The following is a 25,794-nucleotide window of genomic DNA, read 5'->3' on the forward strand; positions in this document are numbered from 1 at the left end:
CGGTAGTCTGTATTTGCTTTCATACTGGAATAAGATGATAAGTTTAACAACGCTCTGTCTGTTAAAACATAGAGCCGCAGCCGGTTAGCTTAGCGTAGCATAAATACTATAAAAAGGGGAAGCATCTGGCCTGGCTCTGTCCAAAGGTAGACATATTTTCCAAAATGTCAAACTATTCCTATAAGGCTTTTATTTCTTATTTAAATAAAATCTTAATTTTCAGGGCGCCAACAAATTCCTGCTAGCTTTGTACCAAACTGTGCCTTGAGTAATGATCTAAAAAAAAACTACAATTGACGGTATCGATTTCCCTGATGACAAAATACTTATTAACTACCTCTCGATCTCATGCGTTTGTTGTGCAGCAAAGGAGACTTTACACGCTGTCACCCCACCAGCCCAGCTGCTGCTGTCAATCCTACACTCTCCTTTGCCTGAAGCAACTGTCATCCCAAAAGATCCTGATGGCCAGCTGGGTTTAGGGGGCTGAAAAAAGAATGTTAGCATGTCTCCCTGCTTGTGGTGTAGCTTAAATATCTTCCATGTAGTTCACAGGGTTTAATTTTAGACTCCACATGCGGCAGAGCCAAACGGTGCACAGCTGAAGTCAAAGTTAGAGGCTTCTCAGTTTGCTCTATCCTGAGTCTTAGACCGGACAGAAGTTATCCTACCTTTTGATATCAACAGAAGAAAGAAGTTAGGCAAATATGTCAAACAGTAACAACCTCGAGGATCTCAATGAAGAGGATATTGACGAGGATGAACTCCTTGCTATGCTTTCACCGGAGGAGCTTAAGGAGCTCCAGAGTGAGATGGATGTTATTATTGCCCCAGACGAGAGGGTACCGGTGGGACAGAGACAAAAGGACCAGACGGAGAAGCCTCCGACTGGGTCGTTCGACCACCGATCCCTGGTTGGTTACCTCCACTGGGAGAAAGAGTCCAACCGTATGCTTGAGGAGGAAAGAGTGCCTGTTACTCTGCTGCCCAGTGAGGTAAGACGTCAAACTCTCACATTTTTGGATAATTTAGAATAATATTATTTATTTACAAACCAGAACCCTTTACTAGTGGAATGTTACAGGCAGCATTTAAACAAAACATAGTGTTTGGAAAAAGCATAACGCTAACCTTGGTCTGATGTTGCTGTTTTTCATCAGAACACTTTGAGGGAGGAAGCTGAGAAGAAACCCAAAGAAGAAGATGTGGAATATGAAATGATAGAGGAAGTCATTGAGGAAGAAGCTGCTAATGGTACAGATGGAGAGGAAATTATAGAGATTATTGAGGAAATTATTGAAGAGGTTGATGAGAGGGATGAAAAGGACAAAGGGGTGGATGTGAAAGAGGAGGAAGGGTTAAAGTCACCTGTGAACACAGACAAACATGAAAATACTAACAAACATGTAGTTCCTCCAGACACCAACACAGAAGTACCAGAAAACAATACAGATGACAATCAGCCTGTTTCAGACACAAAGCAGAAGAGTGAGAGCCTAGCCCCAAAACACAGCACATCACAAGTTGAAGAGAAAGAGGAAATTAAAACGACTGACTCTTCGCTTACCAAAGAGGCCTCAGAGGAGCCAGAGATGAAGGAAACCAATGATAAGCTCCCGCAGAAAGAAGAGAGAAAAATTAACAAATTAAATATTCCAAAACTGGCCTTCAATAATATAAAAATGACATCAAGACCCTCAGGAAATGAGACAAACTTGGAGTCGACACTGGACAAAATCCGCAACAACAACCCTTCTATCACTGAGGTCAACCTCAACAACATAGAAAACATTCCCAAAGAGATGCTGTTAGACTATGTCAACGCCTTGAAGAAGAACAAACACGTGAAAACCTTCAGCATAGCCAACACCGGTGTTGATGAAAACATAGCTTACAACCTGGCCAACATGTTACGAGAGAATCGCGGCATTACGACTTTGAATATTGAGTCCAACTTCGTAACCGGAAAGGGCATCGTGGCCATTATCCGCTGCCTCCAATTCAACGAGACCCTCACAGAGCTGCGTTTCCACAACCAGAGGCACATGTTGGGTCACCACTCAGAGATGGAGATCTCACGCCTGCTCAAGGCCAACAACACCCTCCTGAAGATGGGCTACCATTTTGAGCAGCCGGGGCCCAGGATGGTGGTGACCAACCTGTTAACCAGGAATCTGGACCGCCAGAGGCAGCTGAGGAAGGAGGAGCAGAGGCAGCAGCAGGCGAAGGAGCAGAAGGAGATGATGCAGATGTACGAGAACAGTCTAAACCTGCCTCCTGGTTTACTTGAGATGCTCGGCTACATACCGCCTCTGGAGGTCCTGCAGGAGCATGGGCTCGTCCCACCCTCGTCAGTACCGAGCACTGTACCGCAAATGCAACGGCAGCCAGCGCAGCCAGCGCAGCCAGAGCCTCAGAAGCAGCAGAAACGCAAGAGCGCTCCCACGCAACCCAGTGCCGAACCAGCAAAGGCATTGAGGGACGTCCAGCTCAAGAGGACTCCCAAGAAACGAGACCCTTTTCTGGACCTGGACCCGAGGGATAACAGCCGACCAGAGAGGGCAAGTTTCCAACTGAGGAAGACTCCCAAAGTGAAGGCTGTAGGCAATGGAGCATTGACAGAGGAAAAACCAAACCTGACTGAGGTGATTAAGACTTTAAAGCCCGTCTCTCGCAGGCGATTGCCACCTAAGGTTGACGCCACACCCCGCGATGAGCTCCTTGGTGAGATCAAAAAGAGCGGCGTGGCCTATCTCAAATCTGTGAGTATCCAAGAATTTGTACAGTGAGATCAATCAAGTTGGGATCCTGCGCTTAGGAGTACTAACATTTGACAAGTTAGTTTTTTTATTTGATAAAAAGGGTTACCATTGATGGTCTTGAAAGCTCTCAAATCACAAGAGCATGTATTGCATGTGAATGTATTAAATTATCTTACAGCTCATAAGGTGTTTTCTATAATAACTTTGCACCACCGCACTAGAAACCCAAGTCATCTTGTCCTTTCTCTTTTGTTGCTGCTTGCAGGTGCCGCTCCCTAAAGTCCTGGAATCAAGTGAAACGAGTCTCCTCTGAAGCTGCAGCTTCAGCTTCAGCTGTTTGTTCTCTTCACCAGACTGTATATTTATTTTACACCTATTCTCTAATCAACTGTGCAAAATAAGACTGAACTACACTTTCATTTTGCATAAAAACAATATTGTCTGGTTGTTGTTTAACTCTTGTGTTGTTCTCAAACTAAATGTTGTTGTCTTTAGGAAGTCGTAACAACAAAGGTATGAAAATTAAGAACACCCTAAATTAAATTGACATTAAAATGTTTGACCTCTTTTATCATGTGCTTTTGCCATTCATATATTTCTTCACACAGTGTGCTAAAAATAGATTTTTAGAGTAGGTTTGTTTGATTAAATGCTAGATGATTTATTTTGGAACAAACCTGTTCCACATATTAGCATTTTGCTATAAAAAAAATCTTTGCGCGGGGATTCTTTGTCTTTCTTTCTTTCTTTTTTTATTATTAAAATGGAAAAGCTCTTAGTGCCAAACTTAATGGATCCCCAGGGAATCATTGTAGGTTCTCGCAGTTGCTTTTAGCTATTTCTCTTAAAGGTGCAGATATGGAAAAAGATAAATTACTTAAAGGGAGACGACTCTGAATCCTGAAAAAGGATGCCATGCGGATAATTAGTCAAACTGAATTGAACGGCGTGCACTATCCTGGAGGGGATATTCATTAGTTCACTATTCAGCACTGTTATGAATTGCTTTTCATTTGTTTCAGGAGTAGCTTACAGTTCACTACTTTGTTTTCAAAGACAGATTTAACCCAAATAACACAAACTCTATTTTGTAAATAATTAATGTCTATATATACACACTGAGATGGAATTGGGAAATAACTGCAACATAAATCAGGTAAATCTTTATTTGTTTTATAGAGGACAGCCATGTTTTACTTCCAGTCAATCATCACTTTTCAAGAATGAAAAAGTCACATAAAAACCAAAAATATATAATATAGCATCAATATAACATACTTTTTGAACTGCCATTTGTGAGGGTAGCATGCACAAACTGCAGTTAATGTGCAGGTGTGGAGAAGAAGAAGGAAACAACTGATCTTCAGGAGTAACAGTAGAAAATGAACACTTAACATTACAGATTTGTTTGTTTAATAATTTTTCACTTATTGCCAAAATTATGTTGGCTACTTTGTATCCTGTAGCCCATTTTATACATTTCTGCATGCTATATTATGAAAATAAAGACGTCAGAAATAACAAACATGTACATATCATGGCATGACCTATTCAAAAGAATAAAGCTGCACTTGCCATTCATTTTTAATATTGCATAGCTGTGATCAGAAGGAATACAGTCAGGCCAGCCTGTATGGTCAGAAATATTTAAACTCTACAATTATTAGTCAGGCCTGGGACACCATTTCTAAACAAGAACCAAACTGGTCTCAGATCAGTATTCATACAGCTCCTGACGTGACGAGATGGACGTTATTGCTGGTTAATAAGCCGGTAACAGTTCACTGGGTGTTGGGTAAATTAAACATGCTCGTTTTGAGGTAGCAAACTGAAAGGAGTTGATTTAATCTTTTGCGCAAACATAATTTGTATCTAATAACAGCACTAGATATTGTGTCTCGACATTCTGCTTTATTTTACTAAAATAAATACTTGATTTTGTTTTTTGGAGGAAAAGATTTGACACAGGAATGACCTTTGGTAACTTGTGGTGCCCACTGCCTTTTTAACATCCAATCCACGCTGTGATTGTGCAAATCTTGTTAAAATGTTTAACTATCTCTCTGTCAGTAAAGTCACACAAAAGTATGAGAGAACAAAGTAAACCGAATGGATAAAAGAATGGGAATGCAAACATCAGTAACTTTATGTATAGAGGGGATAAAAACTCAACACATGGGAGTGTGCTGTGGACATTTTAATTCATACTGTATGACACCGACTTCCCTTGGCACACCTTTTGGCTCGAGCCTCATTCCTTCAGTTTGCTTTCAAGAAAATCCCGAACCTTGTTCATTTTCTCCTCCTGCTGATCCAGGAGATCCATGATGACGCCCATGGGGGTCTTCTTCAGCCCAACACTCTGAATATTGTTCTCCAGTCTGTTCTTCATGTTGCGCAGTCTCAGAGAGGCATGGATCAGAATCACTACAGGAAACACAACGGCAATGTATTTATACTATGTGGCCGATTATGACATAAATTCTAGTGTCTGAAAACGTATTGGATGATTTTCTCCGGAATACATCTCGGGAAATAAGAAAAAACAAAATGTGATACTGTTGCAACTCAGACGTTAAAGCGGGTGTAAGGATCGGCGTGTCTTTTATTCCCATGGCAGGCAGATACTGAATGCATGACATCAGACGGTAAATGTAGTCCTGTCCAAATCAACAACCCATAGCAACCCGTCAACACAGGCAGCAGTGGGCCGGCCTCCTGGGAGCCGATCAAGCCGCCTCATCTATCTGTTAAAGCTGCTACATTTACTATAACGATCCAAAACCATCAATTATCGAGACCACTGCCTGACCCAAAATGTATTTAGAGAGCCAAAACTATACCTCTGAACTACGGCATACCTCGCCCTGTAATGCTGATTGTATTTTGCAATCTGTGTCATGAGTGAACGCGTGCAGTACTGTACATGCTGTTCTATCCCTAGAGTGAGTCAGAATGAGAGAGCGCTCGGAAAAAGCGTGTTCACCCACAGAGAAACCTCAGTTATGCATCCATGTGTGACTCACTATCCCCAGTTTATCATACATTAGCCAACAAGTGTTCGCAATATAGTGTGGGAGGGATCACAAGTTAAAATTGTAATTAGATTAAACCGAGCACTAAATTAGCATTGTGTGATGTACTGGAGAGGTAATCAGCAAAAATGTTTTGTTTTAGACAGAACTTGAATGTTCATTATTGATGTTGGAAAAGCAGTTCAAAGTTAAACAAGACAACCCTGTGACTTACACAGCAATGGGAAGGTGATTCCAAAGATGAAGACCATGACGCCGCCACACAGCGACAGCAGAAAGTAACTGGTGACCATGACCACAATGATGAACAGCGTGGGGTTCTTCTTTTTGAAGTTCTTGACCATGGCCTGGTTCTCTCCTGCCCACACTGAACCCATGAAGACCAGAGACACCACAACTCCTCCCAGGAACATGCCGAATGGGTTCAGGAACCTGGATATTGGAAGATGAAAGTGGCCTTTTGTACATGTTCTCCAGTGAGTGACGGCTTAGTATTAATATAGCACAACCTGGTGGTAATAACAACAACAACAACAGCAGACAGCATCCTGGTCAGCTTGTCTAAACCATAGGATGGCAGATGCCTGCAGAAAGGGCCTCTACTCATGACTCGATCCTATTGAAAGAAAGCTCCCAAACCAGTTTGACACGTGTACAATCATGTAACTGTAGCATCACAGGTTTTCAGAAACATCCAAAATCCTAGTGATTAACGTACAGTTTTAAAATACACAGAGGATCTGTACATTGCGTTTATAAATATGAAGCCTTTGCACACATTTTAAGCTAGCTACAGCGTCGCTACTGACAGTTGCTGTTACGGAATACGAAGGTATTTAGAAAGAAAACGTGTAACATGGCTTAACTGCTACAGGCCAAGAAAGCTAAAGTTAAATGTCTAAATGTAAGAGGCGGTACAAGTATTACAGTGTAAAGGCACAACAATACCAAACGTTACAGAAATAGCCTTGTGCCGTCATGTTGGGTGTGGACAAACAGGTATGCAGGCTAAGTAACTAAACACATCCACAGATGCTATAGCTTGCCTCCGTTAGCATGCTAGCTAGGACTCACCCTACAATGAGGAAAACCACCACAGCTGCGGCAAAATAATTCGTCTGGTAGTACAGCAAGTTACTGATCACTCTGTTGTTCCACTTTGTTAAATCTCCGAACTCGGGTTTGGCGAACCGGTCCATTCCGGGGCAGAAATCATCCCACGGCCTGAGGGGCGCGAGCTCCATCTTGGCTGCCATCGTCTTCTTCAACGTGTGGCGAAGCAACGCACGAACACAAACACACAGACACACGCGCTGCGTAATATTTTGACAGACCAGCTGATCGCACCGTCTGAACGCCCGGAAGGAGGGGTCAAACAACAAGCTTCGTACTCTCGTTCAAGATCTCGCGAGAGTTTGGATTCTCGAAGAAGTGTTTTTGTGTTTTACAGTTGCGCCCTAGAATGCGCAGCAGCACCAATCCCAGTAAATACAAAAGGTGCGTTAAGCATTATAACAACATCTAAAAGAGACGAATAGACAATGTAAGTTTTTAAATAACAATGCAGACAGTAAAAGAAACACCCACGGGGGTTGTTGATGCAAATTAAAGAAACAAATACTACTTCCCTCCATCTGTCTGCTGTCACCTGTCTGTCTGTCTGACCCTCATCTACCTGCATGTATGTCTTTTATTGTTGTTTAGCTGTGTCTGACTGACTTATATATTTAACATTCTCTGCATGCTTTTATGTTTTGTGCTTCTGACGTGGATTTGTTTTAGTGTCTAACAATGCAGCATAATATTTTCTTTCGTCCATGTTTTTATTTACATAGTAGTCCCTCATTTTGTTTGCTTTGTGTGTGTTGATTTGAGAGCCTTTGTGTTGCATATCTTGTTAGTACTTGACAATGTACTATAAGAGTCTTCTGAATGATGATACTACTTATATTCATATTCTCACTTCTTTCATTGTTTCTGCGCGCATTGTAAAGGGTCGATATTGCATAACTTTGTCAATTTATATTTAGTTTTTGGGTTTATTTTGTAATATCTGCCTTGGTACTACAGATGGCGCATTTACAGCAATGCTTTTATTCATGTGCACTGTCCCGTATCAAATAAACCAATATTAGACATAGATTTTTTTTGTCAAAGGAAAATTCAGGAGTTTTGTTTATCTTTAAATGTGTGTAATTCTTTGAATCATATCTGATTGTTTTTAAAAGTGTCTTTAAAAGTGTATTTTATTGTTAAATTACTACAAATATGAACAATAAATACAGCAATTTCTTGCCCACCCTTTCTTGTGAGAAATGTGGCACTTCTTCTATTTACATATAATCTGATACACAGTGTGTCTTCTATACATTTACATCTGATACGACACTTCCACCTTTCATGGCCAAAGGTTGGGTAAGGGGAAGATTGAGTAAAGATATATTACCCCTATATGGGCACTTGGCGCTGCTGGGTGCAGCTGTGACGCTCATGAAACACAGGAGCCACAATCGGGGAAATGGGACCGTGAAAGTATGGCGGATGCCGAGGAGCCGTAAGTCTCAATGGATGACAAAATATGATTTTACCGTGGTTAAACCGGTGCATTTGATCGCTAACTCGGCATGCTTGAACCCTGTTTTACTCTCTTCTTCCAGGGAGAAGAAAAGACGGCGAATAGAGGACGTGACCGAGAAGTTAGTGACGAATGCTAAATAAAGGTCTCTGACTGGCAGCAGGTTTGCGTTGCACTCTGAGCAGCGACTGCTGGACCAGGAGAGACCCGGAAATAAACATTAACTCAAACACCCAGTTAGCTCTTTGTACAATTTTGTACACAGAGTATGTATTCACAGTATCACACACATTGCAAAGACCCTGCATTGCACCAATCCTGCAGCCTCAATACGAGTCAAATCTGGAATGGCCGGCACATTCCAGCTGTGTACACTAACAATTCCACACTAACGTGTCCTACTAATCCTAAACAGGGTTTGAGGTTATGTTGTGTGTATCAAATTTGAAGTGTGACAAATAAGTCGGTAATGCATTCTAATATAAACTTCACTCATGATTGAGATGTACACTAATGTCCCACAATGCAATGTACACAGGGAAAATAGAGGAACTACTTTCAGCTGAAAACACAAGAAAGTTTAATAGACAGTGGCATTGCAAAGTTGTATGTTGGTGTGTGATGGGGCGTGTTTGTGCAATTTGATGTTGGTATGAAACACTAGACTGCACACAGTATATTGATTCGTTATATTCTAGCTGCTAAACAAAACAGTACACTTTAAAGATTAGTATAGCACATTCTATACAGTTAGTATGAAGATTCTATGGAAAGTCTGGTTTCTTGATGACACATTTGCTGCACTGCCATCGGTTCGTCACATCTTTTTTGCCTATGTAGGAAAAAGTCATTTTTATTGGGTTTACTGAGTGCATGTCTGTGATGTGTGAGATGTTTAAATGAAGAGTGATTTTCCTCTTACACTGTTTGTTTTGAACATCTTTTAGAGGCTGCAAGAAGAAAATATTACAAAACAGTCATAATACAAACATTTGTGTTGCTGAATGATGATTATTATTATTCTGAATGTTATTCCTACATGGCTAATCTTTGTGGTCCCTTAAATCCATCTCTCAACCCCTTGTGGGGGCCCCGACTAACAGGTTGTGAAATCACTATTGTGAGACTTTAACAACTAGGTTGTGTTATCTCAAGAGATTAGTAAAGATGCACCATTTTCACCAAAATAAATTCAAATCCAGGTGATGTTGACTCATGACCAATTTAGAGTGTTTGCAGGTGGCTGGTTTACCATAAATCAGTGATTAATAGCAGTTTAGTTCCTGTAATTTACTAGAATGGATGCTTTTTCATCTGTGTTTACGTATTTATTAATCCCGATCAATGTTATTAACACAGCAAACATTTTCTTTCATTGCTTTCTTCAAGTAACTTTCCAGAAATAAAACATGCTCATAATATGGGATGCATGGCATTAATAGAGGGAGAAGTAGAGAGAAATGTACTAATGTAAGTCATGGTACTAGTTCAGTGCATCATGGTGTGTTTTGTTTCCAGAATGGCTGTAGATGGAGGACACAGGGACGGTGGTTGCGACTGGGATGGCCGGTGGAATCATGTGACGAAGTTTTTGGAGAGACCTGGCCCGTTCACCCATCCTGACTTTGAGCCGAGCACTGAGGTAACTCAGACATACTTTAATGGAAACCGAGAGCGTTCTTCTCACGTGTAACAGTCTTAGTGCGATAAAGCTCGCAGCTTCACACTGTCCCTGTGATAGTGAGATTTCATATCACAGTGCATTTTTATTCTTTTAATAATGTGTTTCTTTCATCTCAGTCTCTACAGTTCTTGTTGGAGACGTGTAAGATTCTGGTCATTGGCGCAGGAGGGCTTGGATGTGAACTCCTCAAAAATCTGGTAGGACATAGGGTTTATCTGTGTTTAATTCGTGTACTACTGAAGTATAAGCTGAGCAAACACAAACTCTATTTAGATAAGTTCTCACACAGGTTTGTTGTGCTTTAGGCCCTGTCTGGGTTTCGCCTCATTCATGTGGTCGACATGGACACCATCGATTTGTCCAACCTCAACAGGCAGTTTCTTTTCAGGTAGGTTTCACCTCTTATTTCATTCTCCTCGTCGTAGTTTTCACAGTAGTTTAAAATTTGAGAAATGCTGTTTGTGGTGAAAAACATTTAAAATGTTGAGAAATAAAAAACAGCAGTCTCATAATATTCCCGTTGATTATTTACGTAATGCTTATCAAAGAACATAGTGTGATGTAATAGTCTGTTCCAGGGTGATCAAATCAGATTACATCCAGCATCTCTTATATCCTACATGTATTAACTGCTATATGCATTCATTCAGGCCCAAAGATGTTGGGCGACCAAAGGCAGAAGTGGCTGCCGACTTCATCAATAGTCGTATCCCTGGATGTAAAGTTGTCCCGTATCCTTTGCAGCAACAGTTTTTACAGCTGAAAAGTTTTAGTTTAAAGTGTAAAAAAAGTTATCTTGACCAATGATTTATTTTCCTCATTAATAACATGCAGTCACTTTAAAAAGATCCAAGACTTTGATGAGTCTTTCTACAGGCGTAAGTGTTTTTCTTACAAGATCCATGCGTCGGCGGAGCTTCCCAAGTAAACACCTCAGAGGTTTCAAATGCTCATCTCTTTGCAGAGTTCCACATCATCGTCTGTGGACTGGACTCCATCATTGCCAGACGCTGGATGAACGGGATGCTGGTAGGAGACAGAGATTTGAGTGTTGTGTTCGCTTGATATACCTGTGTGCATATTAGGAGGTTATAAGTTATGGTTGACCATGTTTTCTCTAGATATCCCTCCTGAGCTATGAAGACGGAGTCCTGGACCCCAGCTCCATCATCCCTCTCATTGATGGAGGAACAGAGGGCTTTAAAGGAAACGCTCGTGTCATTCTCCCCGGCATGACGGCATGCATTGACTGCACATTGGAGCTGTACCCGCCACAGGTCACTTTTCAACCGCAATTTATTTTCTAGTTTCACTTTATAGATTCATATAAATACAGTAAACATCAGTTCTTATGTTATTAAAGTATGAATGATACGACAGAATAGTTAATCAACCGATTAACTTCTTGCAAAAGCTTTTGCATCTGCTGTTCAGTCTTTCAGCTTGTCTTTTGGGTCCGGAGAAAGAAATCTGTGGTGCGCAGAAGCAGCTGTTTCACATTTCCAATCTGCAGCAACAGCTGTTTGCTTGGTGAAAAAAAAAAAAAAAGTTTGGGTCATAAACACAAGCAGTGATTAGCTACCAGACCGAGCAGAAAAAGAAACGGCAACAGAAAATGTGTGAGAAAATGTGTGTTGAATACAGACTTTTTTTGCATCACAGATTTTTGCCAAAACACATAAAAAAGAAATGATGAAAATAAAATGAAGTACACATTTCATGGACAACCCTTTTCATGAAGTGCTTCAAGCTTTTATTTTATAGTTTTGACATTATATATATATCTGCATGCTTGACCCTGATTTTACTCTCCACAGATTAATTTCCCCATGTGCACCATTGCCTCAATGCCTAGGCTACCAGAACACTGCATTGAATATGCCAGAATCTTACAGTGGCCCAAAGAAAAACCATTTGGAGGTAAGCTAAATTACTTTAACACATCACATTACTTAACCTTCTGCCTGTGTACATTATTATGATAAAGGATAACCACAAGGGTCGTTTTCTCAACTAGAAACCAGCTTAGATGGAGACAATCCGGAGCACATCCAGTGGGTGTTTGACAGAGCCCAAAAAAGAGCTGCAGAGTTTAACATTACAGGAGTGACATACCGACTCACTCAAGGTGAACTTTTGATTTAAAAGGCAATCATTTATTCAACACTAATGTAGTATGTCAATTAGTTTTGTTTTCTGATAACTTTTGCATCAGCTCTCGTGTTCACAAGTATCTGTAAGTGTGTGCTGGAATGAAACCGGTGACTGTTTTCTTTTTTGCCACAGGAGTTGTGAAGAGGATCATTCCTGCTGTGGCATCAACTAATGCTGTTATTGCTGGTATGACACTCCGAGGTTTTTGAGGCAGTAGCTGTTCAGAGATGTTGACAGAATGGAAATATAAAAAAACTGTCAGTTACATCTTTGCGGGAATGTCAAATTTTGGTAGAGGGGTTTATTATATATGGTACTTAGACAATTGTACAATTCACTTCATTCGATTTTACCGGGCGGCAGGCAAAGACGGGGATCGAGGCGTGCCGACCCCTGGCATCGCTGACTGGCTCTAGGGACGTTGAATGTCAGCTCTCTGGTGGGGAATGAACCGGAGCTGGTGCGGGAGGTGGAGTGGTAGCAACTAGATATAGTTGGGCTCTCCTCCCTGCATAGCACAGGTTCTCCTGGAGAGGATCTGGACTCTATCCTTTTCCGGAGGTGGTCGGGGCGAGAGGCACCGGGCCGGTGTGGGCTTACTCCCGAGCCAGGGAAACGAGACTGTCGCCTCTATGCGATGGAGAGGCGCTGCCTGTTCTGCTTGGAGCAGCCGGACTTCTTGGAGTCTCTTGGTGGCGTCCTGGAACAGCATGCACTGAGTGCGAAGCGGTCAGGATGAGAGTCAATACATCCAAGTCTGAAGCCGTGGTTCTCTGCCTGAAAATGGTGGATTGCACCCTCAAGACAGAAGATGGTAGTCAGTTACTGCCCCAATCAAGGGAGTTCACGTATCTAGGGGTCTTGATCAAGAATGAGGGTAAAATGGAGCAGCAGTTAGAAGGGCGTTGTACGTTCTTACCCTCGCCATCCGGAGGGAACTGGAAGTAGAGTCGCTGCTCCTTCGGGTCGAAAAAGCAGAGGTGGTTCGGGCATCTGACCAGGATGCCTCCTGGACGCCTCCCTTTAAAGGATTGCCGGGCACGTCTAACTGGTAAGAGTCCCCTGGGTCGACCCAAAACACACTGGAGGAATTATATATCTCATCTGGCCTGGGAACGTCTTTGGGTTCCCCAGGAAGAGCTGGAAAGCGTTGCTGGGGAGAGGGACGTCTGGAATACCCTACTGAGCCTGCTGCCTCCGCAACCCGGCCAAAGATAACAAATAGCAAAAGTATGAATGAATGAATGGACGGACAGATGGACGGACGGACGTAACTAGACTTAATTTTGTCTTTGTTCTCCATAGCTGCCTGTGCCACTGAAGTTTTTAAAATTGCAACAAGGTTAGGAGCAAATGACAAGTCTTAATTTCTCATCTAAATTGATTTGTGAAATGAACATTACTTAGCTTCCAACATTTATTTTGCAGTGCGTATATTCCTTTAAACAATTACCTGGTCTTCAATGACGTGGATGGACTGTACACCTATACTTTTGAAGCTGAACGAAAGGTTTGTCATGCCATAATTGTTTTGAACCGTAAACAACAGTAACCGTCCTGTCAGCAGTGAAATGGACATTTCTCCGTACAAAGAATAACCACTTTACTCTGCATCGTCTTTGATCGGCAGGACAATTGTTCAGCTTGCAGCCAGGTGCCTCAGGATCTCCAGTTCCCTTCTTCTGCCAAACTACAGGAGGTTTTAGAGTACCTTACAGAGAACTCCTCTCTGTGAGTATTCAGAAAACAACATTTTGTTTTGCGTCTTCTGAAAATATGACTTATGTCAAAATTGTGTATGAATGTTTTTTTTTCAGACAAATGAAATCCCCGGCTATCACCACAACTCTGGAAGGGAAGAATAAGACGCTGTATTTGCAGGTAATATAAAATAGACTATTTAGTATTTGAATGCTGCACGGTGTTCGTTCACCCACATTTCATAATAAGCTATGATTAAACTACGATTACATTTTCATTCCAGTCTGTTAAGTCCATCGAGGAGCGAACAAGGCCAAACCTCTGCAAGACTTTGAAAGGTAACAAGAAGCACTACTCCAATCATTCTCAGTCTGTCCAGTGACCTGAAGCCGCTGACTTTCATGATAACATCATATTTAATGTTTTTTTTCCCCTGATGCAGAGCTGGGCTTGTCGGATGGACAGGAACTGGCTGTGGCCGACGTCACCACGCCTCAGACGGTTCTCTTCAAGCTCAATTTCACCACCTGAACATTCATTACGAAACTGAGGTCTGAATGCATCTGAATGCAAACTGATGTTACTGGGATGCTGCAGTAGCACTTTTGATATGATAATGTAAATAAGATGAGTGAGGTCTCAATGGATTGGACTGGTTGTCATATGAATATAAAATCCTTTAACCACATTTTTGTTTTTATTGGTAACGGTTACTTCTCGATGTATTTTTCTCTGTTTTGACTTCTATTGTAGCTATATCCAATGTCCATCAAATGAGAGTAATGATGTGCACTATGCTCTAATAAAGTTTTATTATCATGGTTGTAAAAAAAAAAAGTCTCTTTTAAAAAGATTTTGTTGTCATCTGTCTTTAATTGGAAGCAACTGGGCCGCTTAGATGTTTATCTTCAAGAACTTAAAATATATTAAAAGCAGCTGGATTACACCCACAGCACACACATTGTTTTTAAAACATTGGTGAAGGGAAATGTATTATTAAGATTAGAATAACAAATGTTTTATTTGTTTAAATAAAAAATGTTTTATTGTCACAGACTGGGGAAGTAGTCTCAATCCTCTACCTCTTAACAAGCAAATTTCCCAAATTGTCAAACTTTTTATTTAATATGGATCGCTGAGCAATTAAAAATATGGAAATGATTATTGTACGTTTCTAGTGAGATCTAAGTGAAATCTCACCTTTGCTGTTTGGCGAAGTGACAGCATAATACATTTTTAAAAAGTCTTTTTTCAAATATGAGCTCAAAGAAAACACATGAGAACGGATCATGACTTGGCCTTCAGATGCACTTTATATCCTCTGTCCGCTGTGTGACAGGATGTCGATACTCACTTTAAGCTTCTTAGGGCGCTAATGAAAGTGGCCGCATATTGTCCGGGGGACAGATGGTTTCTGTCTTGATTAAGTTTTAATTATCCTTACGGAAAAAAAGCTGGCGGGGCTTTGCACGTTGGAGTGTTGCGTTCACAGAACAGCATATTTCTCTCACATCACATCCTTGCCTGAAAGGTATAGTGTCCCCAGGCAGAGGAGCTGAAGTGTGAAAGTGCAGGTTTTCACTGAGCTGACGTGTTGACTGTTACTGTTACAGCCGGGGCGTTATTTAACAGCAGGCAGGCGGTCTCGCGACTCCCCCCCGCTCCCCCCCCGCTCTTACTCTGGATTAAGGCAGATAACTTTTGAAACTGGAGGATCATATCTGCAGCAAACTTTTGCATCCTCGCTGAAAGGATCATTATATATAGTGTGCATGATGCTAATCCAGAAACGGATGGAGGCTACTGCAGCGGCTCATCATGCATATCAATAACCCGAGCAGAGGTAAGAGGTCGAGTATTTAAAGTATCCTGTTATTAAATGTTAAAGGTTCTTGAATGTAGGGAGTTGCTGCTTTTTCTCAGTTTTACATAATTGTAAATTAAAATATTTATACGTTTCTCTAGTCATTTATTTTATTAACTTTATTATATATTTTTTATTAGTGAAAATAATCTGCAGATTAATAGATGATCTCCATTATGTTTCACTTCATTTCATCTTTGTCTTGCATTAGTTATTGCTGGAATTTGACATAAACGTGCACATCCCAGTTTTTCTTTGACTCATGTGAAAAACAACTTGTTTTGGAGGGGGGTTTAACTTTGAATGCAGACATGTTTACAGCTGAAGGGATAATCTGAGTCAGGAATGAGTGCAAGGACCCATCTGCCCCCAAAATCCAGCCTCTGATCAAGCTCTTATTGGCATTTCTTTGATTTGCCTTGGTGAAGCTCAGTGATGCATGAGTCACAGTTGAGAAATGTAATATTTACTTTTTGATCACACACTTTAGGGAAACTATTGTCCTAAATCCGATTTAGTGTGCATACTGGAAAAACAACTCAATTTAAAAAATAGAAAAACACTGAATATAAAATGTTTTTTGCTTGAAAGAAGGAAAACAAAATCTGCCAGGGAAAATTCACTCTGTGAGACTTCTTGAGAAAATATGTAATATTAAGGATTTCCACAAAAAAAGAGACCTTTAGTCAGCTGGAAAACTGATTTTGAGCTGTATTTCAGTAGTATTTGGAAGTGCTGTGTGTCATAATACGCCTGTAATGCTCAAAAGTCGTATATTTTTACTTAACAAGATGCATTGGCTGAAAATAAGTCCCTATATCTCACTGAAATGTTACTTGTTAAGTGATGGTGTCTAAGTAAGAGATATTTTGACTAGGAATTAGACAAATATACTTGTGTTGCGTTTTTTGCAGTGCGTGAACCTCTTCGTCTGTGCAGGCGATATGCAGCTGAACATATTGGCTGGACCATTACACTGGGGCCTCCTGCTTCTTTGTATAGTAGGCTTGTGCAGCCAGCTTGCGTCCACTGGCAACCAAAGCTCCCGAGGACAGACAGGTAGGTGCGAGACCCAACCAGACCAGTCACACTCCCCTGAGGGACTCATTATGAATCATGGTCACCAGTATGGTCGCCTGGTGGAGAGTTCACCTCTAGCAACAAGAGCCTGAAACCCTATGCGTCTCATTAGAAACAGAAATCAGTATGGAGGACGTAGTTTTTCATGTTTTCCACAGAAAAAAATATTTATGTTCATATGCTGTGAGAGGGATTTGATAGGCCATGATTTGCCACAGTATAATGTTGCAATGATCTGCAGTATCACTTATGACACAGATTGACTTATTGATTTTACTTAAAGGTGCAACATCAGAGATTAGGAGCAGTTAGATTGCCTCTCAACGGCTCTCAACATGGCCATCGTCTCATTGCTAACGGCATCAACGGCGCTAACAGTGCAAACTAGCCAAACTGCTGAAAGAGTTACCTGAGGACGATTCGGAGCGTGGGCGCTACGCATCTGTGACGACGCTATCGGTTTTGTCGTTGTATGAGAGCAGTACAGAGTTGCGACCGCGAGTGGGCGCTCACATGCACTAAAAGTAGGCGTGGCCGACCTGGCCATGCCAACACAGCAGGAGAGACAATGAAACCCACATTTATTTTCGGTAGCTATTTTGTAAGGGGTCACAAGCTGGACATTTTGTGAACCACTGGTATAATCCATTATATTCTATTTTATTTTATTAGTATTTCCAGTGTTTGGAATATATCATATTTTCAACTGAGATGTTGTAGAGTAGAAACATGAAGTGGCATTAAATGGAAAAAAACCTCTAAATTGTACTTAAGTACAGCATTTAAGTAAATGTACTGCCACGACCTCCAACATTACACCTAAGATTTGTCCTGATTTTGTTTAATTACATGTTTAATTTGTTGATCTCTGCTTTGATTGTAGTCCAATTTGAAAGCCTACTTTAATTATGACTTGACTGTCATAATTACAACTCCTGCAGGTGTAGCCAGTCATGCAGCCACACAGACACCTCGGTTCTACATTTGCAATATGCATACATGGGTTTTCTCACTTTACGTTTTTATTTCAGCTTTGTTGCATCCATTCTATTGGAAGTTCAGGTTACGTATATCATCACAAACCATCAGCGGTGAAACAATCACCACAAGCAACATGCACTTCCTTTGTTTTTTATTTTTCAGTGAGATGATGCAGATGCAGGTGTGGGACAGATATTTCTGTTCATTCTGTTTATTCAGGTCAATTCTCTTGGATTGCTGCTAATATGTTTTGACATTGGAATGTGTTTTTCCTTTACTGAGGCATGAGTGTTGATGCTTTTTTTCCACTTGGTGGTGCTGTAGCTTTAGAAACTATACTTTTTTTTTTCTTCGCTTATTTGGTCATCTCAATGAGTGTAACTACAATACGACTGTATTTATCAATTTTACTTCTAAAAAAACAAGAAATCATTACAATGTGAGTATAATTCTGCCATCTGTAAAGGCGGAAGTCACTCAAGGGGCCCCTGCCTACAACACACTGTTAAAAGTGGTCATCTTTTCCTCTAAATTCTCATCCTCAGGGTCATTGCAGGAGAGGACAGGGACTTGTGAAGTGGTTGCTGCTCATCGTTGCTGCAATAAGAACAAGATTGAGGAACGCTCTCAAACAGTCAAGTGCTCCTGCTTCCCAGGACAGGTGGCGGGGACAACGAGGGCGTTGCCCTCTTGTGTTGAAGGTAATATTAGTGGGACCCTCTTCTACCTCTCTTGACCAGAAATATTCTGACATGACTGGAATATATTATTTGTAGAAGTAGACTCTAGGTTTGTCAGTTTCACCAAAATCCACCTATACTTGGGCTGGCAAGGACCAGAGAGTGGGACATCTGATCAAAATGTTTTTCCAAACAAGTATTTTTTGAAGTCCTTCCATCTAAAAAGTGACCTTCGGCTGTGGTATGTTTTTCTCCAGCATCCATTGTTCGTCAGAAGTGGTGGTGTAAAATGGCGCCGTGTCTGGAGGGGGAAGAGTGCCGAGTTCTCCCTGACCTCACTGGTTGGTCATGCATCTCTGGGAACAAAGTAAAGACCACAAAGGTAAGGCCTGCATTAGTCTGAGTCACAGTTGCACCAATACTGTACAAAAATCCATAACACCAAATGGCTTTAGTTAAAGGCATGGTATTTATAGACGCTTAAATGCAGTCATTCAGTAAATCTTCTTCTTTTTTATTGCATTACTCATGTGCAAAACAGGGGCCGACCGACTTGTGAATATTCAAACATAAAACATTATATTTTTAATCTCTCCTTTGATGCTGAATGATTCCACAATCAAGCATAATCGCTGCTCCCATTGGCCATATCGACACTCTTTCTCTCCGCCAGGCACAGTTGGCTCACAAAACCCAGTTCTATAATCTGGTGAAGGATGGGGCCAAGAGGACAAATATGAAATAAGCTGTGAACTAATACCGAACAGTAAAACCCATGTAATTAAATCTGACGGCCAATGGAAAACCCTACTGCGTTTAGAAATGCACTTTCTTATAAGTTGCCTTTTTGTTGAACTGTTTCATGTATAAGATTCCTGGGGGAAACATTTTACAGTGAAACAGAGGCAAGTTGTGTAGTATTTAGGGGGATCTATTGGCAGGAATGGAATATAATATTCAAGATTATGTCTTTATTAGTGTATAATTTACCTGACACTAAGAATCGACTCCACAGAGTCCGCCACGTTTCACAACAATGTTTCTACAATAACCCAGAACAGACAAACCAAACACTGGCTCTAGTGAGGGCCTTTGGCGTTTCCACGTTACCTGAAGGCCACCGTAGTTCTCCAACGATCTTGGAAAGGGAGGGGTGAGCAGAGGGGTTCTCAGTTGATTGCAATCTTCAACCTCACTACTAGATCCCACTAAATCCTACACAGTGGACTTTTAAATAAAAGTGCAAGAATATACGCATTCAAATATACTTTAAGTACCAAGAATACTTATTATGCAGAATGGGCCATTTCAGAATTTGCATATTTGGGGATTATAATTATTGATGCATGTACATTATGTTAATGTTAACGGTAAAGGGGAAGCTAATTACTTTATATACTGAACACAAATGTATCATTTCTCTGCCTTATTTTGTGTAAAAATATATTGAAATAATCAATTAACAAAACCAGAGTTGTGACATTTCATATATTGTTGTTTTAGGTGGCGCGGTAGCACGACAGAAGCTCCATTTAATCAGCACACGCCTGTCCCGGTCTGCTGCAGTCACCTCAACTAACTCTGGACTCTGAGGATACTGAAAGCCCATCAGATAGGGCAAAGAACAATATAGATTTAATTAGATATCTCCTTGCTGTGCTTTAAATTGCAGGAACTCATTATTTTAATTTCCATTTTGCGTGAACACAATTTTAGTTGGGGTTAATCCCACGGAGTGGACAATCTATTAGCAGCTGATTTAAGATAAAACGACGCATCACCCTTTCTCCGTCCAAACAGGCAGCGACTGCAAAGTCTGTATCTTTGTTTCAGCGCTTGATATGCTGGGCACATTGTGATGCACTCAATCAAAGTTTGGATGGGCCTGCTGGCAGACACTTAAAAAGAGATTTTGTGGATTTTCAGGATGCAGAATGTGAATCCAGTCAGTTCATGACTGTCTCCGCCGATCAAAGCAGAAGACCACAAATACAGAGAAATTTATGATTATGTAGCATTTGTAAACAATGCTGTCCCGCAGACTTACTCTGAGCTTTGTAAAGAGGTCAGATCCCTTAGGACTACTCCTTACCACGAAGAGGCACTCTCCCAAACACACACACACACAGTTCTTTTCAACTCCACTGGTTGGACAGGCCACCACCTGCAAGGCTGTGATGGCATGCACACAAGCATGAAGCTCTGATGCAAAACAAGGACTGTTTGAAATGCTAATCATGGGGAGAAAGGGGAGAGAGGAGAAGAGGAGCTTCTTCACTGCTGCGAGTATTTACATCATGCTTTTGTTTGTCTCTCTGTGGAGGAAACTCTGCTCATAGTAATGATAGGAAATATTGGAGATTCTCTGCCTTGAAGCAAATTGTAACCACTAACGGAACAGAATATTTACTGTTATTACCATTTCATCAGTTGTTCTTATTACATGAATAATATTCCCCCTGGACCCTCCCCAATTGCCTCTCTTTTATCGCTTGAGTTCAGTCACATACTTTGCATTTTACCTTTGCGATGAAGAGCCATTTTATAATAACACTAACACAGTGACTGTAACTCATCCTGTCGGAGGCATCAGACTTGTATGAATGCCTCATGCTGTGCTAGTTGAAATCAGCTGAATTCTAAGCAGTTTGCTCAACATTTACTCAACGCAATTATACATTATGGTTGTCTTGAGATCCTTCACTGAGCTGTCATGCATTTCAAGTCACTTTGTGCATGGCTTTGCTTTGTAAGCACTCAAGTTCTGATTGTCATTTAATGTTAGCAGTGTTGTGAATGTTAACAAAATCATGTCATTTTAAGATCCATATAATGATATTGAATGTGTTGGATATTTTAGAAAACCTCCCTTCTCTAAATCAATCCACTTGCAGAGGATGGAGTTGTGCGCCTCTGGTGAAGCTGATCACATAACAAATTGTGATTCTGTTCATGGGCTTTGTAACGTGTCATTGTGTATCTGTTTTTATAAACTCATCAGAAGCTTGTGATGCAGCTAACAACAGTATTATTAACACGATCTGACCAGATCAGTCAGGTAACGTATGAAGACGGTGGCTCAACACACTGTTTACAAAAGACCTCGGTGTATTAAATTTGAGTGCTGACTGTAAAATGGGGGGATGCAGGAATAGAGAATCTAATATAAATCAATCCACCCCAACCACGCCACAAACCACTGTGTGGCATCGGAATTACCTTAGATTTGAATGAACTTCTCTCTGGCACAATACAAGCTTGATTAGGGCGCAGCTGTTGCACTGTGTTTAAGATTTAAAGGAGTGGTACAATGACCTGTGTTGAAACCACATTAATACAGTATTATTTCAGAACATACAGCTTTACATTTTAACATGCGTAAATATCTTTTTAAGCAAACATGCAAAAAACATCATCTGGTTCCAGCATCTAAATTGTGAGAAACTGCTTTTTTTTATTCTTAAGTGGTTTTTGAGCGTCAGACAAAATATGCAATCTGAAGCCATCACCCTGGGATTTAGCAAATCGTGATAGGCATTTTTTATTATTTTCTGACAATATTTAGATAGAACGTTTAATCCAGGAGCCTGCAGATTAAGCGATTACGAGTGATAATAATCATTTGTTGTTTTTCATAATATGTGACATTTGATCTGGTTCAGTTTTGGCAACTGAAGCTTCTCTTGACTGCAGACCGAGTCTTGTTAACTCTTGGAATAAACCAATAAATACAAACAACTATTTGTGTAGTCTTCATGCAAATGGATTGAGATTGGTATATAGATAAAGATGCTTTGTGGTGTGTGATTTAACTTCTCAGGTTTGAAAATGAAGTTTACACAGAGGAGTTAGATTTAATATAATACTGCAACTCAAGAGTGGGGTTGGCTTCTCTAGAAGTCCAACAGTAGTCTTATCCGCTATACCTGCTCATTGAACCATTCATATTGTACAAAAATACAGAGCTCATTGAAGTTAAAGGTCCCAAGACTGTTTTTAAAATCTGAGTAGATCTGGACAAGAAAGCGTATGAAAGAAAAGGAACTCGTGGAGCTACATTTTCTCTCCGACTATACAGAAGCTGCAGAAACGATGAATCCACTGGGAATTGAACTGAACAGGCTGATGTATGACTTACATTACCATCCTTACACTCACTTCTGTTTTTCACAAACATATTGAGATTTAAATTTTTCATTTTCGTATATTGCACACAGTATAAATAATGCACTTGGATATTGTTTGTAACCTTTACGGCCATATTTGTTCAAATAAGAGATTTTTTTTTTCAAATTCTCAACAAGAACTAAGTTTCTGGGATAAAAGTTTGAAATCAGGTAAAAGTCTTTTGCGCCCCAGTGAGATTTATATCAATGATGACAGCAAGAATCCTCAAATGTGTGCCTATATTTCTAAAATACCATGCAGCTCTCACAACTTTCTTCTTTTGATTTGTTTTCAAAGGAGCTGGTGTGACATTCATTAGGTGACTTTCAGATGTGTCTTAGATGGTTCATACACACTCCTTAGCAAAGTTTAAGAAATCTTTCAACACTGCTTGATTATCTTTTATCTTTAAAATAACCTTAAAGCCAATCAAAAGAGCTTTATCTCTGTTAGTCTGGAGAAATTGCGCAGAAACCCTCTGAGCACCTCTCACAATACATGGCTTTAAAACAAAAATCATATGCTGAATTAAAAATGAAGGCAGCCAAAGTAAGGTAATTAAGGTAGGAGTTATGGGATTCTCACGCTTAGTTTGAACATCAAGAAAAATTATTGACAGATGAACAGAAAAGTTGTTATTTACAAAGGCCAGAACAATTCTTTAGCTTTGAGTCTCGTACTTCAAACCCCTCACAAATAACACATTTCTGGCAGCTTATTTGATATCAGTTTGCAGGTGATATGTGGTAGAGAACCTTCCCTCTCTTGTGAGTGTCTATTGGGGACAGTAGTTCATATTCACTAATAGAAAATAAACTGTCCTGGGGCACATGAAAAACGTAATGAAAACGCTGTTCTATCCCCCTTTAACAACTTTTTCCTCATATGGAGTTGACACTTGTAATAAAAATGTAAACACAAATCTCCTTGTCTCTCTCTTTTGTGTATTACTGTGTGTGTGTGTGTGTGTGTGGTGTGAACTAAATGAGCCTTCTTTTACTGCAGGCAACTATATAGGCGAATCAGAGCAATAGACGGAAAGTAGTTTGGTCATGGCTGAGAGGTTTCATCTATTTTATTTTGTCATTATGCATACATATTATCTAGAAAAGATATTACAGTGTTTTGCTTAATTAAAACAGAGGGTTGAACAATTTAACAAACAAACATTAATTGGATGATATTAATGTTAACAGCTGCGTGTGATGTATTCATATGCATTCATGCCTCATGGCTGCATGTTACACTAATGAAACAGACACTGTTTGGTACAGGGAGGAGAGGGCAAAACTGCTCTGAGAATCAGATGCGTTAGTTTGATATATATTGTTTAAATATTCAGTGTATTTCTGGAACAGGGTGAAAAAAGTGTAATGGATCACATTGGAATGACTTTCCTCTCCCAAGTGATACTAAGGTTTCATTCTACTTTCATTTAATAAAAAATGTAAGGTCAGGTCATTCTAGTCAGGGGATGAATCTGAATGGCGTTTGAAGATCAAGGTTTTTGCAATGTGGATCAGAATAGCCAAACAAAAGTTACTCTGCCTGACATTTAAAGATAAACATTATTCATGTCACTTTTCAAAACCAAAGCAAAAAAATAATGAGAAAGTTAATTGCTATGAAGCTGCAGCAGACCATTTGTGGTTTTACTGTGTTATGTGCAGGACCATTTCTTTTTCTTCTTGGAGTCTTGTCAGTGTCGAGCTTCAGAGGTGCTGGAAGGCAGAATTTCTAACCTTTGGTCGGAACCAGGCAAAATGTTTATGCCTCATACTCTCAGCCAAATCCAACTCTCAGCCAAAGAGCCAATGGCCACGTGTGTTTCCTAAAATGTCAAGCTATTCATTTGCAGATTAAAACAAGGTAGCGACAATAAAATGATCACGCTCGTCACCAAGACTATACTATAAATATGTGTAGGCATTCTTTTTTGAGTATTTGTTAGTACTTTTAATCACAAGTATTGTACATTGTGGTTTATGGCTAGGATTAGCATTTTTTTACTTTGGCATAGTAAAAAAAAAAAACGTTTAATCTGCCTTAATCAAAAAGTGATTAAATGCCAAGTGGTCCAAATCAAACGCACCCACGATCTGGAGTCACCAAGAGGTCATGAGCATTTTAGCGTTTAACCACACCCAACATGCACCATGCTGAAGTACTCACCGTGTGTCCTCCAGCTGATTTTTATCTTCAGTGAGTTGTGTGAGGACCTTCTGCAGTTTGTGACCGTTGAGCCTTGATGAGACTGCAGAGCCTCATTCAGCCCAAAATGTTTAATAACCTTTCGGAGCGCAGTCCCGAGGCTGAGTGGACTGGTTATGGACGGAAAGGTATAGAGGAGATATTACGCTTTGAGGATAAACGAGCAGTGAAGTGGAACCAAGGAGCACATTGTGGAGGACTTTGCGGTCACAAGACTCTCATCATAATGCGCTGTTCAGTGAGTAGCCTACAATAACATACTCAGTTATTTGTTGTCACTGTACAGGTGAGAGCTTAGCCTAGAAACTATGTGTGCGCGCGCCAAAGTGAGTTTCTCCTTTGCCTTGATGCTTTCGTTGTGGAGTTTATACTGTTAATACATCGTGTCTGCCTTGGTGATGTTTAATCCTAATGTTGATTATAAGAAGTTTAATTAATTAGTTTAATTAATGCGGCTTAATGTTTGCATTATTAGTCTTTCTTTTTTAAAATAATTTTCTGAGTTTTGCCTCATTTTTGGTTTATTATAGTGAGGCTGCTGCAGTAGGAAGGTATATATTTATTTATTTATATTTATAACTGATAATATGTTTTATGTACAGGCTGCAAAATGTAGGCTATAGTCTAGAAAATAAGGGAACTTATTGTTGGTTCGGACATAAAGGCTCTTGTTGCTGATGTTGTTCCTCTAGTGTGCAGGTTGACATGTATTGCAATATATTTTGCAGCCTAAGGGTGTTCTTGGATTCAATAGTAGTATCATATCATCTTAAAACATCTAGAAGGCCTACTCTTTCCACATCCTTTCAATAGAGTCCTGTATTTCTCTCTCTTTCTAATCATATTCCCATGATCTTACAGTTGTGTTTTTCTGCAGTACAACCAGGTTTTGTGGTGACT

The 25,794-nt window shown here is 40.3% G+C and overlaps 4 protein-coding genes across 5 annotated transcripts; 3 read left to right on the forward strand and 1 right to left on the reverse strand.

Moving 5' to 3' along the window:
- The first annotated feature begins 591 nt into the window (after window positions 1-591).
- Window positions 592-3,333, forward strand: lmod3 (leiomodin 3 (fetal)). Its single transcript, XM_079181408.1, has 3 exons — window positions 592-995; window positions 1,161-2,762; window positions 3,028-3,333. The coding sequence occupies exons 1-3, from the start codon at window positions 708-710 to the stop codon at window positions 3,073-3,075; spliced, it is 1,938 nt and encodes a 645-aa protein (XP_079037534.1). The 5' UTR covers window positions 592-707; the 3' UTR covers window positions 3,076-3,333.
- Window positions 3,334-3,914: 581 nt separating this feature from the next.
- LOC306701371 (PRA1 family protein 3-like) lies at window positions 3,915-7,143 on the reverse strand. Its single transcript, XM_079166665.1, has 3 exons — window positions 6,872-7,143; window positions 6,012-6,229; window positions 3,915-5,189 (listed from the first exon to the last, which is right to left on the reverse strand). Exons 1-3 carry the CDS (start codon window positions 7,051-7,053, stop codon window positions 5,014-5,016), a joined length of 576 nt encoding a protein of 191 aa, XP_079022791.1. The 5' UTR covers window positions 7,054-7,143; the 3' UTR covers window positions 3,915-5,013.
- A 1,171-nt stretch (window positions 7,144-8,314) lies between these two features.
- On the forward strand, window positions 8,315-14,866 carry LOC306710593 (NEDD8-activating enzyme E1 catalytic subunit-like). Of its 2 annotated transcripts, none has more exons than XM_079179233.1 (18): window positions 8,315-8,351; window positions 8,455-8,517; window positions 9,891-10,014; window positions 10,173-10,253; window positions 10,362-10,444; window positions 10,707-10,787; window positions 10,891-10,934; window positions 11,021-11,085; window positions 11,178-11,333; window positions 11,874-11,976; window positions 12,074-12,184; window positions 12,343-12,396; window positions 13,516-13,552; window positions 13,639-13,720; window positions 13,841-13,941; window positions 14,028-14,091; window positions 14,195-14,249; window positions 14,354-14,866. In XM_079179233.1, the coding sequence occupies exons 3-18, from the start codon at window positions 9,892-9,894 to the stop codon at window positions 14,440-14,442; spliced, it is 1,329 nt and encodes a 442-aa protein (XP_079035359.1). In that variant the 5' UTR covers window positions 8,315-8,351; window positions 8,455-8,517; window position 9,891; the 3' UTR covers window positions 14,443-14,866. The 2 variants fall into 2 exon arrangements, with proteins under 2 accessions (XP_079035359.1, XP_079035358.1); XM_079179232.1 differs by having other exon boundaries at window positions 8,455-8,493.
- A 1,853-nt stretch (window positions 14,867-16,719) lies between these two features.
- LOC306707931 (chemokine-like protein TAFA-2) lies at window positions 16,720-19,261 on the forward strand (the record flags this gene model as incomplete). Its single annotated transcript, XM_079175592.1, has 4 exons — window positions 16,720-16,834; window positions 18,382-18,537; window positions 18,774-18,898; window positions 19,190-19,261. 4 exons carry the CDS (start codon window positions 16,720-16,722, stop codon window positions 19,259-19,261), a joined length of 468 nt encoding a protein of 155 aa, XP_079031718.1.
- Between the last annotated feature and the right edge of the window lie 6,533 nt (window positions 19,262-25,794).

This window comes from Pholis gunnellus, assembly GCF_910591455.1.
Source record: "Pholis gunnellus genome assembly, chromosome: 2".
Taxonomy (NCBI): domain Eukaryota; kingdom Metazoa; phylum Chordata; class Actinopteri; order Perciformes; family Pholidae; genus Pholis; species Pholis gunnellus.

Bases quoted from the DNA above. Each gene is read 5' to 3' on its own strand.
- lmod3 (XM_079181408.1), top strand. From the start codon at position 708: ATGTCAAACAGTAACAACCTCGAGGATCTCAATGAAGAGGATATTGAC. The intron at 996-1,160 runs GTAAGACGTCAA...GTTTTTCATCAG, and splicing joins TTACTCTGCTGCCCAGTGAG to AACACTTTGAGGGAGGAAGC. The intron at 2,763-3,027 runs GTGAGTATCCAA...TGCTGCTTGCAG, and splicing joins GCGTGGCCTATCTCAAATCT to GTGCCGCTCCCTAAAGTCCT.
- LOC306701371 (XM_079166665.1), bottom strand. From the start codon at position 7,053: ATGGCAGCCAAGATGGAGCTCGCGCCCCTCAGGCCGTGGGATGATTTC. The intron at 6,230-6,871 runs GTGAGTCCTAGC...TCCAATATCCAG, and splicing joins GTGGTTTTCCTCATTGTAGG to GTTCCTGAACCCATTCGGCA. The intron at 5,190-6,011 runs GTAAGTCACAGG...TGTTTCCTGTAG, and splicing joins AATCACCTTCCCATTGCTGT to TGATTCTGATCCATGCCTCT.
- LOC306710593 (XM_079179232.1), top strand. From the start codon at position 8,332: ATGGCGGATGCCGAGGAGCC. The intron at 10,254-10,361 runs GTAGGACATAGG...GTTGTGCTTTAG, and splicing joins GTGAACTCCTCAAAAATCTG to GCCCTGTCTGGGTTTCGCCT. The intron at 10,445-10,706 runs GTAGGTTTCACC...GCATTCATTCAG, and splicing joins AACAGGCAGTTTCTTTTCAG to GCCCAAAGATGTTGGGCGAC.